This window comes from Chaetodon trifascialis, chromosome 14, assembly GCF_039877785.1.
Source record: "Chaetodon trifascialis isolate fChaTrf1 chromosome 14, fChaTrf1.hap1, whole genome shotgun sequence".
Taxonomy (NCBI): Eukaryota; Metazoa; Chordata; class Actinopteri; order Chaetodontiformes; family Chaetodontidae; genus Chaetodon; species Chaetodon trifascialis.
In genome coordinates, this window is record NC_092069.1 from 13119916 (window position 1) to 13134848 (window position 14933).

The following is a 14933-nucleotide window of genomic DNA, read 5'->3' on the forward strand; positions in this document are numbered from 1 at the left end:
GAATGAACTTCCTCTCAGTTTCTGTCATGCAGTTCTTACGGGACCAGCAACCAAATTGCCTCCTGCCCCTCTCACCAACCGACTCGACTCATCAAGCTACTGGTTATCTTAAAAAATGAAGCATTAGTTCAACCGAAAAAACACATTCCTATCAGGGTCATTGTAACTGATAACAATAATAATAATAATATAATATTGTGTTCGGTGATACCATGAAACCATGATAATTTCCGAGACGGTTATCGCACCATGAAAACCTCATACCGGTGCAACCGTACGTAGATTGAACTAGATTAAAACTGCAGTGCAGGCTGTTTTCACTCCACCTCATCATCAGAACCAGAGGGACGGAGCTCACTGCAGCCTGCTCTGCTTGATCTGGATCTCATTACAACCTAGGAATCCTCAGCATGTAACTTTTAAAGGCTCCTAAAGGCTTCAGCTCCCACTGAGATGGGACACGCTGGCATTCATGCCTCCATAACGTCAGCCCTCCACACACACACACATCACACACATGCATAATATCCTCCCATATTGCCACAACAGTTACATAAAGTCCTTGGTGTAGAGTAATGAATAATATAATGTCATATACATTCACAGACTTCACAAAGAGACAGACTGCAGCATATTATAAGTTTAGATTATTTGTATGAATCACTGCGGTGATTATCAGTTGACACTGTACCATTCACTATATGAAGTGAGGCTGATGCAAATACACTGACAGTGATGTGGAGGTGGACTGGGCCTACGATAGGATAATAGAAATATCAGAATAAATTCAGAGAGCAAGAATTACTAAAAACCCTGTCTGCAACAGAACTGTAGCCGTCATAGTGTGGTCATGTTGGCATCTATAAATGTCATAAAATAAATGAAGTAGCAATGCTTGCTCTCAGTCAGCAGTGCACTTTGTAACCAGCCATAAACTGACCTATGGTAGCGTTACACCCCTAAATACAAACTGGGCTTTCATGACATCATTATCACATACTCAACAAGAGACACAGGAGACTCTTATAAAGCTATATGACTTTTTCCCCACAGTGCAAGTCGACGAGTGGCTCATTCACTATGAAATGAAAAGAACAGCATCATTTTTCAGGGGCTGTTGTCTCCAGGTTGTATATCATTCCTGTCAAACACGTAAAAAAGCATACGTCTTGGCCAGTAGGGGAGGAATGCAGCTGAAAGATCTCGCCAAGTGTCTAAACTGAGAACAATAACACTCCAGAGGAATTCAAAGCATTTCTCTTATTAAAGCTCCCTCCAAGACTTCTGGGACATAGTACATGACTTCATTTTGACTTAGTTTTTCCTCTCCTTCATTCTCTCTATTCCCTGCCTGCGTGTGACCTGGGACCTGGGCTTACAGTATGCTCCCCCCCAAAAAAAATCCACAAAAATGAGCGAATGGAGTATTCACTCGGCTTCTCCCCCAAACTTCAAAGGAGGGAGCATAGGAAAACATCTGGGAGCCAAAAGAGATCGTGCCGGGGACTTAGGAAGAGCAGGAATCTGACATGCTGGGAGAGATAGAAAGTGGGAGGGAAAAGAATGGATCAGCATCTATGATAGATGGGGGAGACAGAGAGGGATGATGTCTGCTTCTGATTAAGGTCCGGTCAGACATTAAACATGGTTCAAGCACTTTGACAGCCAACTGACAGCTGCAGGCATGGCAGTGATATGACTGTATGTAAGGTGTGAGGAAAAAACTGAGTGTCCCCATGTGCCACCAAAGCTGCTTTGAGAGGCCTTAAAATAACATGCAGGGCTGTCAGGCCGAGCGGGCCTCCACCTACAGTGAAGGGTGTCACCACCCACTCTGCCTGCTGGTGTACCACCACCCTGCTGCTGTTTCTCAAACCTACCGCAGCTTTGTTGGGAGAGGCAGCTGAACTGCAGCAGTTCATTTCCTCACTCTTTCGAGGCCACGCTGGCTCAATCTGCCTGCAGGGTGGGTGGCACTCTTGCCAGGCTCTCATCTTCAGGCTAAATGTGTTTTCATTTGCTTCCTGGGGTGGTTTAATGGAAGCAAAGACAAATTCCTTTTTACAACTGGGTGCATGGGCAAATCTCACAGCCACCTCAGATGAGTTGAGGAATCCAGTGAAGACTGCTACTTGGCAATTCAGTATTTTTTAGGCCTGTGATAAATGCTGTAAAAATCCACCAAGCATAAACAACTGCTGCTAAGGAATATAACAGGCATCACTGACTAAACACCTTGAAATGCAGCACTATGTAAGAGGAGCCCAGCTGCATCTTGCTGTTTTGAACCAATGTGAATAAGAGTGTAAGAACACCAAGAGATCAACGTAACAATAACGCAACAGAACATAATACCAACAGAATTCGATTGGATTAGGAATAGATTCGATTTAAGTATGTAATGGAACAGAGCGGAACAAAAAAATTGCTCAGATCTAATGGCTTTAGTCAGGAGGGTTTACCTGGTTTGGTTGGACACTTTTGGCACTTGTTTAGACCCCAGGAGGCACCCACACTTCCACAGCAATCATCCTGTTTGGTTAGGCCTGGCAGAGGCTTGCCACACTAAAATGACACACATCTGTGTTAAATCTAAGAAATGAGTTTTGAGAATGAGTGTTACATGTTTGTGCATGCATGCTTGTTTGCGTGCAAAATAATGTGTGTATGCTGGCAGGAGCAGGATTTGTGCATGTGTTCATCTCAGAGTGTGTGTGTGTGTGTACCTATCGGGAAGGACAAAGTGAACCAGACACATCTGAGACTAGTTAGTTGGTGGAGGACATAAACACTGAGTCTCAAGAACAGCTATGAACCTCCTGGCATGCCTCATTAAGTCACTTGGCTAATTATGAAGAGAGATTCCTATCAGATCTTACTTATTGGATTTTTGGCCAATAGACATTTATGAAATTAAAGACGCGACAGAGAAGACATTCTTCTGGAGAACACCACACTGGCATACTGGCAGGAGAAGAGGGAAAACTACAGGATAAAGCTTTTATGCGCTCCTTTTCTGAGGCAGTGCTATTAGGGTTCTGAAAAATTACTGACTGGAAGGTTTAATTTCAAGCTCTCTATGAAACCAGAGTAGAGAAAATGGGAGTTGCAGCTCAGCACAAACAAGGAATAATGCTGGCAAAAACAGCTCTACTGCAGATCATTGTGCTGTTGCAACTGCAAACCTAAAGGCTAAGAGTCAAACATAACGCCTTATCACAGCCAAGGAAACAGATGCATTATCATGCCTCAGATTAGCCAAGCTCGCGCACTGCCACTTGCCTCTGCTAGCTTCTTTTCCCTACGATGCATGGCTGTTGTGACATCCATACATTATCCTGCCCATGCAAGGTCCTGTAAATCTGCAGTGCGTGCCAGACTGCATTCACGGTGCCATACAGACCATGAAAGTCTTCCCATTTGAGCCACAGAGGTGCACATGGGCTAAATTTCAAGCTTAACCTTTGTCCTCTGGATGTGCTCATAACATGCCAGTGTTGGGGGAACTGGTAGAACATGAGATGACCAGCATGGTCAGAGAACATACATTCTGGACATGACATAAATCATAGCCACAGGCTCGCATCCTGTTTGAGACAGCGGGCATCAGAGAAGGTGGTGGGATGGGAACTTAATGGTATCTGTGGTAAAATAACATCTCTCAGTGGTTTCAACACCTACGATGGGATGGGATACACCAGATGGCTTCAGTCAACTAGTGCTGACAGCGTACATGGTGTGTTTTAATGACTTAACACAATACCTGTCCATCAACTGTTTCCTGAAAGCATCTTCCCACATGTCCGTTCTGATGGTGGTGCGGTCTGCCGTGGCTATAACCATTCCCATTGGTGTGTGGGTGCCTGCTGCTATGCTCAGTGGTGGATTCATGCCCATTGCCAGGCTGCGAGCGTTGCTGGACTGAATGAGCCCCCTCCGTGGTGGCAGGTCTCTGCCCAGGCTGGACCCGAGCTACTTGGTGGATGTGGACTTCGGCCTCTGGAGGGTGCTGAATGTGGACGTTCACCAAGGATGGGTGGAGAGACACTGGAGGAGGAGGCATCCACATGTTCATAGAGTATGGTGGATAGTTTATCGTTTTTTAAAATTTTGAATAATGAAAGTGGAAGCAACCTGAGCCAAGGGCTAAAAGCTATAGATACTGCAGTTTGTGAGCTGTCGGCGAACATCCTGCACACACTTGTTCACCACACACTTAAGCTTGCTTCATCACAGTTACGAGGTCTACAAGGGGAATTCCCGGCAGAGAAGACATTATTAAGATACTACACAACAACAACACAAAGAGTTTTGGATTCTCTGGTTTAAATCAAATCATCTTAAAGACCAAAAACAGATTTGTTGAGGAGCTGAGAAGATGTTGCAATGTGGAGAATGAGCTCTTTTGTCCTTCTGACAGAGGGGAAGCATCTATCTTCAGGGAGTGCCAGGGTTTTTTCCCAGAATCCTGACCCACTCTCATAAATCATTGTCTCACAGACAGACGGCAAGGAGAGTCCAAGTAGAAGAAGTCGACCTTATCGAGATGCCTGGATATGAAACTGCCTCTGTGCATATATAAAGTGTACAGGGAGGAAAGATAATTTCTTTGGTGTTACATGACAATACAGACATTGAACTGGTGCCATTTAATTACCATTATTCATGCAATTTACTTCAAAATGGAGGAGGGTGGAAGATTTCTGATTGGATTATAAATTATCTAAAACAAAGCTTCTGCTTCTAGATGCTGAGTCAGACGCAAGGTTGATCGAGAAGGAGAGTGAACAGACCGCTCTCTTTTCTATTCTTTCTTATAAAGTCATGATGTTGCCGTGCTCTGTTTCTAATATCCACTCCTGTTTGATAAAAACAGCATTGTGTGAACAAAATGAGGACTTCCACTGACTCATCCATTACTTAATCTGCTGAAAATAGAGCCTGGCCTTCACTGCCAGCAAAGGCAGAGCACTACATGGTAAACAGTGTTCAAAATCAAGGAGTGGGCTATTGTGGTGGCCCCACCACACCAACATTTAAAAAAGCAAAATTAATTTCAGAGGAATTGTGGAATTGGGGGAGGGAAGAGCCAAAGAATTTAAAATGGGATGTGTGAGTTAGTTGCGTTGTACCATCCCCTTCAAACCCTCTAATAGAGTAGAAACTATTCTACAAAAGGGGAACTGTTTGCAGACAGTTGTTGACATGCTAACTGACAGTATTTGAGAACTTATGTTTCTCTCTTCAATATGTACAATCCCCAGAACAAAATATCAGGGGGGTAGTAAACACAACAGCGCAGAGAAAAAGGATATTAAGACTGACAGGTGCTAGCATGATAATGGCTAGCACTCCAGCTACAGTAGTTTGCCAACAGGCCATATGCTTATATTTCGTGGGCCACATATTTCATGAATTTTGCTGTCTCACAGACAGAGTTGGGGAAATACCTTGCTGATTGGAGAGCGGGAGAGTGTACATGGAGTGAGAGGGAGATTTGGGTCCCTGGCGGCTGGCATCCTTGTGACCATGAGGAGTGGGTCTGGCAGGAGGCGGGGCAGGCAGATGGCAAAACTTCCCTGTTGAGTTAGATGGACACCAGCACAGGTCCCTGCCGATGCATCGGCCTCCGTTAAGGCAGGGTATCTGACAGAAGACTGCAGAGAGGAAGAGAGGAGAAACACAGGGGTCAGAGGTCAATAAAAAAGGATGAAGGGGTTTGTTAGCTTAAACAACACACTACATTTAATTGCACAGATTTATGCATCCTCATACAGATGAATCCGGTAATGAAAAACAGAAGGAGCAGTCCTAATAGGAAGGGCATGTGCTGAGGCTTCATGTGGATAGGCTTTGTTTGCAAATGGTTAGCAATGGTCACGCTGCTCTCTACTTTGACTCTACCAGACACCTCATTCCACATGACGTTTAGAAAGTTTCAACTTTGTCCCGAGGGCAGAGCCGCGGCACTGTCTCGTGTTGCACCTCCTTCACTGGCACGTTGTGCCTCACATCAGTAAATACAAACTCCTGTGTGGAGTGATGAGTGATGATTCATCCTGTAATAATACACAGAAAATAACAAGTGCATGAATATCTGTGTGGATACTTACTTGGCTGGCAGCTGAAGAGAAACCAAGAATTTCCTAAACTATCAAATCTTCAAAGGAGGGCAACTGGCTCTTAACCATGTAAGTAAACTGAATCCCAAAACGTGCTACAGTTTGATTTATAGTTTGCAATTTAGCATGGGGAGAGAAAGAGAGGAAAGGCCGGTACTGGCCAGATGGTGTTTGACAGTACTGCTTTCACAACCTTTTCATTGGTCTTATCTTTTGGCATAAGGGATGGGTGCCAGCCCAGAGCCCTACATACCTGGGCTGGCTCGCATACAGACTCACTCTGACCTGACCTCACCTAACTCAAAACATCAAAGACTATCAAATGAAAATAATCTATCTGACCGTGAAGAACCATTTTGGGACACAAAGGATGAAAAAGTGAAGCATTGCACTTTTCAGGCCCGGCAGTACCACACACCACAACTATGAAGACTGCTTTACAAGGCAGTTGGAGATACAGATGGCCAACATACTGCGAGATGAAAGAGGACGCTAGTGATGGAAACATGCTGGGAGCTGCATCCCCTCTCCTCATCGAGACAAACTGTAACACACTGAAAGGGAGAAAACAGGGAGCAGGGAGACGCTGGACAGTCTCGATGGCATGTAGGGAATGAGCTCCCTGTCACAGAGCATTAACAACAGTGAGTCTGGAGGAGGTAGAAGAGGGAGGGGTGGAATAAGAATAGAAGAGCAACAGATACGGAATGAAAGGGATTAGGAGAGGAGAATGTGAATAGAAAAGGTTGAAAACAGAAAAGAGAGAGAGGGAATAAACAATACGAGAAGACTGATGAGGAAAGACAGACAGAGGTCCAGGGTTGGTGTCCACACACACTCGTGTGATTAGACATGCTGGTTAAATTATCAGCTCAAGGAGGCTATTAAATCCTTGTGGGATGCAGGTCTGCACTGGTTTGCGTCAGGCCGGTCCCACCCCAGCATGGGGCAGGAACTATTCTTAGACAACAACCTACTGTCGACTGCACACCACGCTCCCTGTCTGCCTATCTGTCTGTCCATTTAACAACCTCGAACAACCAAACACACACACACACACACACACACACACACAAACACACACACACACACACACACACACACACACACACACACACACACACACACACACACACACACACACACACACACACACACACACTTCTCACTCAATAAAAAGGACTTCTACCCACTCTAATATCAGGCTTTAAGTAAGTGTCGTACACAGGGTGCGTATCAAGGGAGCCTGTTGTAATTATCCAGGCAGATTTTACTGCACCATGTAAGGAACATAACAACAGCATGACATAACTGTTTGCTGTCCACTTGACATTCCTTGATGAACACGCACACCCAAGCAATAACAGGATGCAAGGCTAAATGGAAAGCAATCTCTTTTTAACACTCTTTACAACACATGCTTCTACATAATGAAGGGAGACGTCTAGAAAATTGAAAATGGGGCATAAAAACACACCACTGCTCAGGAAGAAGCGGAGGTGCCAGGAATGTAATCTTGTGCGTGGCCTCTGCCAGGACGATGAAGTGTTTGGACTATCTCCTCCGTGCTCCAAACCCCATTAATGGGCACATAAATCTGCAACATCAACCTGTTTATATATTCATAAGTCAGCTAAGTCCTCCTAAAGAGCCTTTTGTACCTACGTGTGAGCTGCATGTTCGTATGACTGTTTGAGTTTGTATGCATGCGAGTTGTGACTGGAGAGGAGCTGCATGTGTATGTGTGCGGTATGTGCACTCTGTAATCCACAAGTAGTAATTAGTCTGAGCCTTAGCTGGACCCTTAAAACTGATGAGAAAACTAAGAAACATGCAGGGGTACGACCCTCCCCTTGGCATTGACCGCCCCCTCCCTTCCCATGGACACTCCTGTGTGAATTTGGAGCAAAGCCCCCTGGATAAATGGAAGGTTTAATGTAATCCCTATAAAATCCTGTTCATGCTGCTACTCTTTCTCTCTTTCTCTCTTTCTGCCTCTCCCTCTCCTCTTTCATTCATTCCTGCTCTCCCAGGGAGCACGTTAAATGGTTAACGGCGGGGCCAACCGCGAGGTGTAAACCGCAAAGAGATGGGGCTAAGTGTTGGGAGCGTGGGACCACCAGCTCCACGTGTGTGTGTATGTGTATGTGTGTGTGCAAGGGGAGATTAGCCCCCTTTTACAGAGCCCGCTTTTAATCTGGTCTACCCCCATCTCTCCTGCTTTCCCTGCCTCTCTTTCTCTGTGACAGTGAGAGTTTTTAGCATAGCTCTCAGCTTTCATCTCCACAACTCTGCCTCCTCTCCAAGATTGGTATTCAGAACAGACAGCATGCTACTGGGAGCACATTTTGTCAAGCGCACCCCATAAAAAACCGAATGAGAGAGTCGGATATAGACACAGGGGAGGTGTGTGAGAATCAAAATGTAAGCAAGGGAGGCAGTGAGAGTAGACAAGTGACAAGAGGAAGCAGACAGGAAAGAGAAGGGTTAATGATAATCAGAGGGCCCAGAGTCGACACTCACAGAGTCGGAAGCCCTGGTTCTTTGGCTGCTGCTGCTGCTGCTGCTGCTGCTGCTGCTGCTGCTGCTGCTGCTGCTGCTGCTGCTGCGAGGTCTCACTGTAAACTGTGGTGATGTCTCCCTTCTCGCAGCTGTTGTAGCAGCGCCCGCCACTGCACACCCTGCGGCACAGCATAGGTGTGAAGACGATTTTGATGCGGTCCAGGTTGGAGGTGAGATTGGCCCCTGGAAAACACACAGACACCTGGATGAGAGGGAGCAGCAGCAGAGGCAGGCTGGAGACGAGCTGCATCCTTCCTCCGTTAGCCGCAATGTGACACACTCCCCATCTGGGCAAAGGGAGGTTTATAAGTGTGCGGGGTGTGTGCTGACGGCTGGCCAGTGGCACGCTGCAGCTGAATGAGCGATGTGCCACAGGCCAGCAAATGAGGGAGAGAATACTATTAGGTATCGGGCTGAAATCCAAGCCCTTTATCTCTAGGAGAAGGTGTTTTGGATGTGTGTATGTGTGAAGGAGACAAAGAGAGCGTGAGTGCAAGTGAACGTTGTGTAATGGTGGGAAGCTGTTCAAAAGCCGTTGCTCTGGTGCAGGGCTAAAAAACAAGAAAAGCTTGAACAGCGGACAGCTGTGTATGCTGGATAGTGGATCAGAGGGGGATGAAGTAGTGAAGGGAAAATAAAAATTAGGAAAGACAAGATCACATTTCTTCTTGTTGTGGGTAGAGGCGCCAGGGTTCAGAGCCTGTCATGTCAGAGAGGTGACAGCGCAGATTCCCAAAGATATCAAAGCATGTAACTGTGCAAACACACAAGAACACACACACACACGCTGCTCATACTCCTCCCCGGCAGATTGTGGACCAGCAGAGCACACATACAAATGATCACACACTGTACACATCTTTGATATCAAACGTCTGTCTGTCTGGCGATGCAGACCACAGAGGGGGTGGGGTGGGTGGACAGTGGTAGAAGGGAAGTTCAACCTGGGAAGCTGCCAACTTTTTTCTTGTGGCTAATGTTCCATTTAACGATGACACCACAGGATGTGTATGTATGTACTGTAGCCTCTGTGAATTGAGCCAGAGTGCTGTGTGTTTGTTTTGACGTGGCTAGGGAGAGTGGAAATGGTAAATATGCATGTTAAGTGGCAACAGCTCCAAGTTTTCTGACATCCATTTCACAGTGTGCGATAGACAGGCTTAGCTTTTTGTTCTTACCTGCTGGTAATAATGCATTGTTGAACTGTCCCTGGAGCTGGCTGTCACCTGCAGGCCTGTGAGTGTTAAACGAGTGCACGTTGCTGTGTCCATTCCTGTGTCCGTGCCAGTTCCTGTGCTCATTGCCATGGCTGTTAGCATAGCCATTGCCATTGGGTATAGCGTTGGAGGTAATAGGCCCAGAGGATGATGGATAACGTTTCACAGTACGGGAGGTCCCAGTCTGCTGAGGGGAGGAGTCAGGGGGTCCCCGTCTCACTTGGGTCCTGTCAATCACATCATCACAAGACCATAAACATATGACCTCAAAGGCTAATGTCACACACACATATATAAACTCTCTATGATACACCCATCAGCAACGTATGTGCATCACCGTGAAATCCATTTAAGCGTGGTCAGTGTGTGCAACAGAAAATAATATTCCTCAGAGCAAAACACGCTGTCTTAGGTCATAGCTTTGCTTAATTGATTTTATAGATGAGACACATTGATTTGAAAATAATTTTGTTTTAACCAAATTAATAATACCATAACATTCTTTAAGCACATAGGGTTTCAAAACAAACATCTGCTGTACCTCACTAATTACTGAGAGATTCTGTTCGACATTAAAGGAGTTTTGCAAGAGAAGATTTTTCATCACTGATTAGCAAAAAATGAAATATCAGGCAACCAAAGGGATTGAGACTCACAGGACTCACTCCAGTTTTTTGTGTGTGTGAGTGTCTGTGTGTGGCTGGTCTGTTTGCCTCAGAGAGAAGTGTGTGATTAAACACATTAGATCTTTCCATCAGGACTACAAAACCTTTCCATCACCCATTGTGTCTGCTTGACTAGATTATGAACTCCCTATTCTGTCTGACTGTGGCCAACCAGGGAGAAACATCCTGAGTGTTAAACTGGGCTGGAGGAAGTATTAAACCTGGGGTCGAAGAACAAAGCTCAAGCAGGGCTGCGAGGGCCACAGTTTTTACCGGTGAGCATTTGATTTGGGTCAATTGCTGAGTCTGTGTTGCACGACCTGGAAGCTGAGCTCATGTGAGCGACCTGGGGGAGGCGCGTGCCTCTCAGACAGACAGGCAGACGGACTACCTTGGCTCCAGTGGTCTCAGAAGGCTTGGGAGTGCTGTGATTCAGACCTGCAAAAAAAACATCTGGATTCCACTGATCTACCCTGACAGACAGTCAGCAGAGCAAGACAAAGACGGACCATGGCGGGTAGATCAGAGGAACAGCTCTACAGAGCACACCTGTGGTCTGTAAGGTAATTGAGGCTGTAATCAAACCTCAAATGAGAATATAAACCACGCATTAACATTTATTACATGTGGTTTTTAGCCACACACCACGTATTTACACACTGAACCAGCTTTGTCGACCCACAGACACACAACGATAACCGGGCAAATAAACACACGGGTGCTTGCTACACAGAAATGAATACACGCTTGCATACAAACACACACACACACACCCTCTCCCAGCTGTGCTTGATATAGCGCAAGCCTATACATGTCTCTTTATTCACAGAGTACAAACCACATTCCTGCTGCCAAGGGGAACAGGACACTAAATGAGAAGGGGAGAAGGGAGACAAACATTTGATAATGATTTCTCACGTCATCTTTTCAAAAGATGACAGGCCATATGTACAGATGACAGCTGCTGACCCAGATCCTGAATCTCCAGGGCGGGCCTGGGGATAGGATGTGACACAGGGAAACAGGAGGTGTCGGTGTCAAGGTGGTGAGGACTTACAGGAGGTGGCTAAACCCAGCTACACCATGCACGCCAAATTCTGACTGGGTTTTTCCATCACTAACGGTGACACCTGGCCTGAAGCATCCTGCCTGACTTCCTAGGCTCAGCCAGATGTTGCTCTTTCTGTCTCTCTCACTGTCAATGGCAAAGTGACTTCCTCTCAGCATGAGCTCATCACTGCCCTCTCTGCCTGCAGATCAGGGGGTGGCAAGGGCAAGCACGACTTGCTCTGAGTGTTTGATGTCATCATTAGGAACTTCAAGGCGATCCGAGGAGGAACCATTCCCCCGTCTTGTTCTGGATGACTTGAAAGCAATTTTGAAGACCTCTGCCAAGATTACGTGGAACATGGTTTTAACAGACAGAACAGACAGAAAATATGTTTTGGGTATCAAATGATGGCCATACAGTTTTAATTAAAGTCCTGATGGTGCTGATAAGAGAGCTGCTGAATGAGTAGATGTTAAACATGCAGAAATGAGTTCATTGGCTCATTTGTTTTTTACAGCCTGCAACTTTACTGTTTTGGTTCAGGTAAAATTGCTCTGACCAGCATAGGCAAGACCCAGTTAGCCAGAAGCATTAGCCGGTGAAGACAACAAATACCACTCTTAGCTTAGCATAAAGTCTGGAAACCACTAGCCTAGCTCTGTCAAAGGTTAAAAAATACACCTTGAAAAATACACTCAGATCAGAACTAGCTAACAGAGATATAAAGACAACAATTTGAGGTTTCAGAGAAACTAACCTGCTTCTTGACAAATAACAGTTTAACGGGCCCAGCTGTGTTGAGTTTCAGGCTAACATTACAGCACTAGTTCTCCTGCGAATTCACTATGACAAGAAGCTGAGAAATGACTGTGCCAAGCTGATGATCACCAAGAAATGCATGCAGCATTTTAACTCCAGCTAAAGCTAAGCCTGCCTCCAGTCTATATGCCAATCAAAGCTAACTGCCACCTGGCTCGAGCTCTATACTTGACACACAGACGCTACATTGGCATCAGTCATCAGCTCTAACTCTAAGAATAAAAGTGCAGGAGAGAACTTCCAAAAATGAGCAATTTCTGTAATTACATAAATTAGCAATGGACAAATAAAAAGCGTTATAGACACGTGATGTTGAAATCATGAGGCCAAATTAAGTTGTATCATTTATTTACTCTGATTACTTGCATAAAGTGTCAGGCTTGACTGGGTTTAGTACATGACATTTATTATTTCACGCTCAGAACATTTGCTCAATAATTACATCCAAAGATAAACAATCAGTTCATATACAACAATAAATCTCAGTCCAAACACTTGATCAAAGCATCAGTTTACATCTGATAGCAAAGGACGCCTCCAATAAAGACATAAAGCTATTGGCGCTGTTCACTTTCACTCATCATCATCATTCATTTTTTATGTACGGAAAGCAATTCAAAGTGAACCTCATCAATTTGAGGAAATTACAAATCACAATTATGGCCAAGAATGCACACAGTGCATGAAACAACTGTAAGGCTTCCAATGCATTGCAAAATTATAACTTGGCACTTAGTTGCTACGTATGTTTGAACTTATCTCTGTATTACGACATGTGAATATTAGCTCTCATGAAGGTATGACAGGCAGCATGAATGGCAGTTCCAGCTGCGCCTCTTGACCCAGATCAGTTGGAGAGGAGGCAGTTTTAGAGCACAAACAGCACACAGTCAAGAACTGTGGAAAGACAAGCCAGGACCGAGAACTGGAGGAAGGTCAAAAAGGCTGCAAACCCTCTGATGTCTTCTGCTGTTTCTGCTGATGCTGTACATAAACCATGTTGTTCATGGATCCTGATGAATTACACTGCAAAGCACAATGCTTGGTGTACTTTCAAGTTCTGAAGAAAGTTCACTGGGAGGGAGGGGGAGGGTTACGTTGAGAAATTCAGTTAGGTGAGGAATTCAGTTAGGTGGCTTTAAGTGCCAGGAACCCTCCATTGAGGGGGCTTGGAAACACTACTCTTCCTCTTAGATATACAGGGAAATTCTGGATTTATCTGCTGATCCTGTTCACCCCAAACACTCACACACTCACATGCACGCAGTGACCCAGATCCTCAGGAATAGGCCTATTGTTTACATCTTAAACCATCTCTGTAGCCCAGTCTGCATGACGAGGCCAGAAAAGTGTTTATGTGAAGCACTGCACAGTAACCTATGGGCCACAGCAGATTCATTCACTAACATTTCAGGCTGAGGTGCTTTCAGTATTTTCTCTCTCTATAAATCTCCATATGAAATACAGGACATTTGTCAGTTACATCTACTCTATTTAAGGCAGAGAAGGTAGTTTTTTGGGGCTTAGGATGGCAAATAGGTTGGAAGGAGGTAAAGGATTGTGATATTAAATGGTTTTTCACCAGCTCTTGAGGCTCTTGAGGCTCAGCACAAGTCTACCTTGGCAAAGCTCGTTTTTCATTTTGATTTGTTTGAGAATACCAAAGTCCAAACCCACATCTAATGGCTTGGATTGTTGGCTTATGGCAGCTAATGCAGAAAATAGACTGATATGAAGAGCTTGCCTGGTTGTTGGATGGAGCCATTTGGCTTTGAGCAGGCTGTCTAAACAAGACAGTCTGACAGCAGGCAGAAGTGTTTGGCATGAGCATCCCGGACTGGGTCACACCGCACAACCTGATAGCTCATTGTTCTGTCACAGGTCTCTCTGTGTTGGACTGTTAATGACCTCTAGAGTGACGAGTGGCAAACCTCTGGAACCATCGGCAGGTTTACGACCAATCAACACAAGAGTTGTTCTATCCTGCTGAGGAAAACCGAGTCATTATTCTTTTTATTTAAACAAAATGTTTAATGGTTCCATTTACTTCGTTCCAACACGGAGCGTCAGCCAAAAAACCCTTATTACATAAGAACTGCACATAATTAGGGCAATTTGAAGGCTACTTGGTAAATGGGAAAGTAAATGACGGTCATCAAAGACAAAGTGTAAATCAAAGTCTACACACATTCATCCCATTCAGGGAAAGCGTTAAAGACTATTGTTCATCTCCAACTCTGTGCTGGGATACGCAGATCATCAGTCTAACTGGAGGGAACAGCAGAAACCGAAAAAATTGTCCAAACAGCAGCTGAAACAATGAAAACCTTGTACTGCAAACACTGCTGGCAACAAAGGATGAGAAGATTTATGACCATATTTGCAACATGCACTTTTGGGGAGGACTGCGAGCTATAAGGAGCACTGTGTGAGGGGAACAAACAGTTTTTGGATGCAACAAAGCATATTGGCCCTATTCCAAAGCAAAGAGCTCCCT

At 45.1% G+C, this 14933-nt stretch overlaps 1 protein-coding gene across 1 annotated transcript in view; it reads right to left on the minus strand.

The window, feature by feature from the left end:
- The window catches only part of LOC139342095 (latent-transforming growth factor beta-binding protein 2-like), an 80915-nt gene that overhangs the window by 40465 nt on the left and 25517 nt on the right, over nt 1-14933 (minus strand). Inside the window, exons 4-8 of the mRNA XM_070978998.1 lie at nt 9863-10128; nt 8646-8867; nt 5451-5657; nt 3764-4047; nt 2463-2565 (exon numbers count right to left, since the gene is read on the minus strand). Of these exons, the coding sequence (XP_070835099.1) occupies nt 2463-2565; nt 3764-4047; nt 5451-5657; nt 8646-8867; nt 9863-10128 (1082 nt within the window). The remainder of the gene's footprint in view (nt 1-2462; nt 2566-3763; nt 4048-5450; nt 5658-8645; nt 8868-9862; nt 10129-14933) is intronic.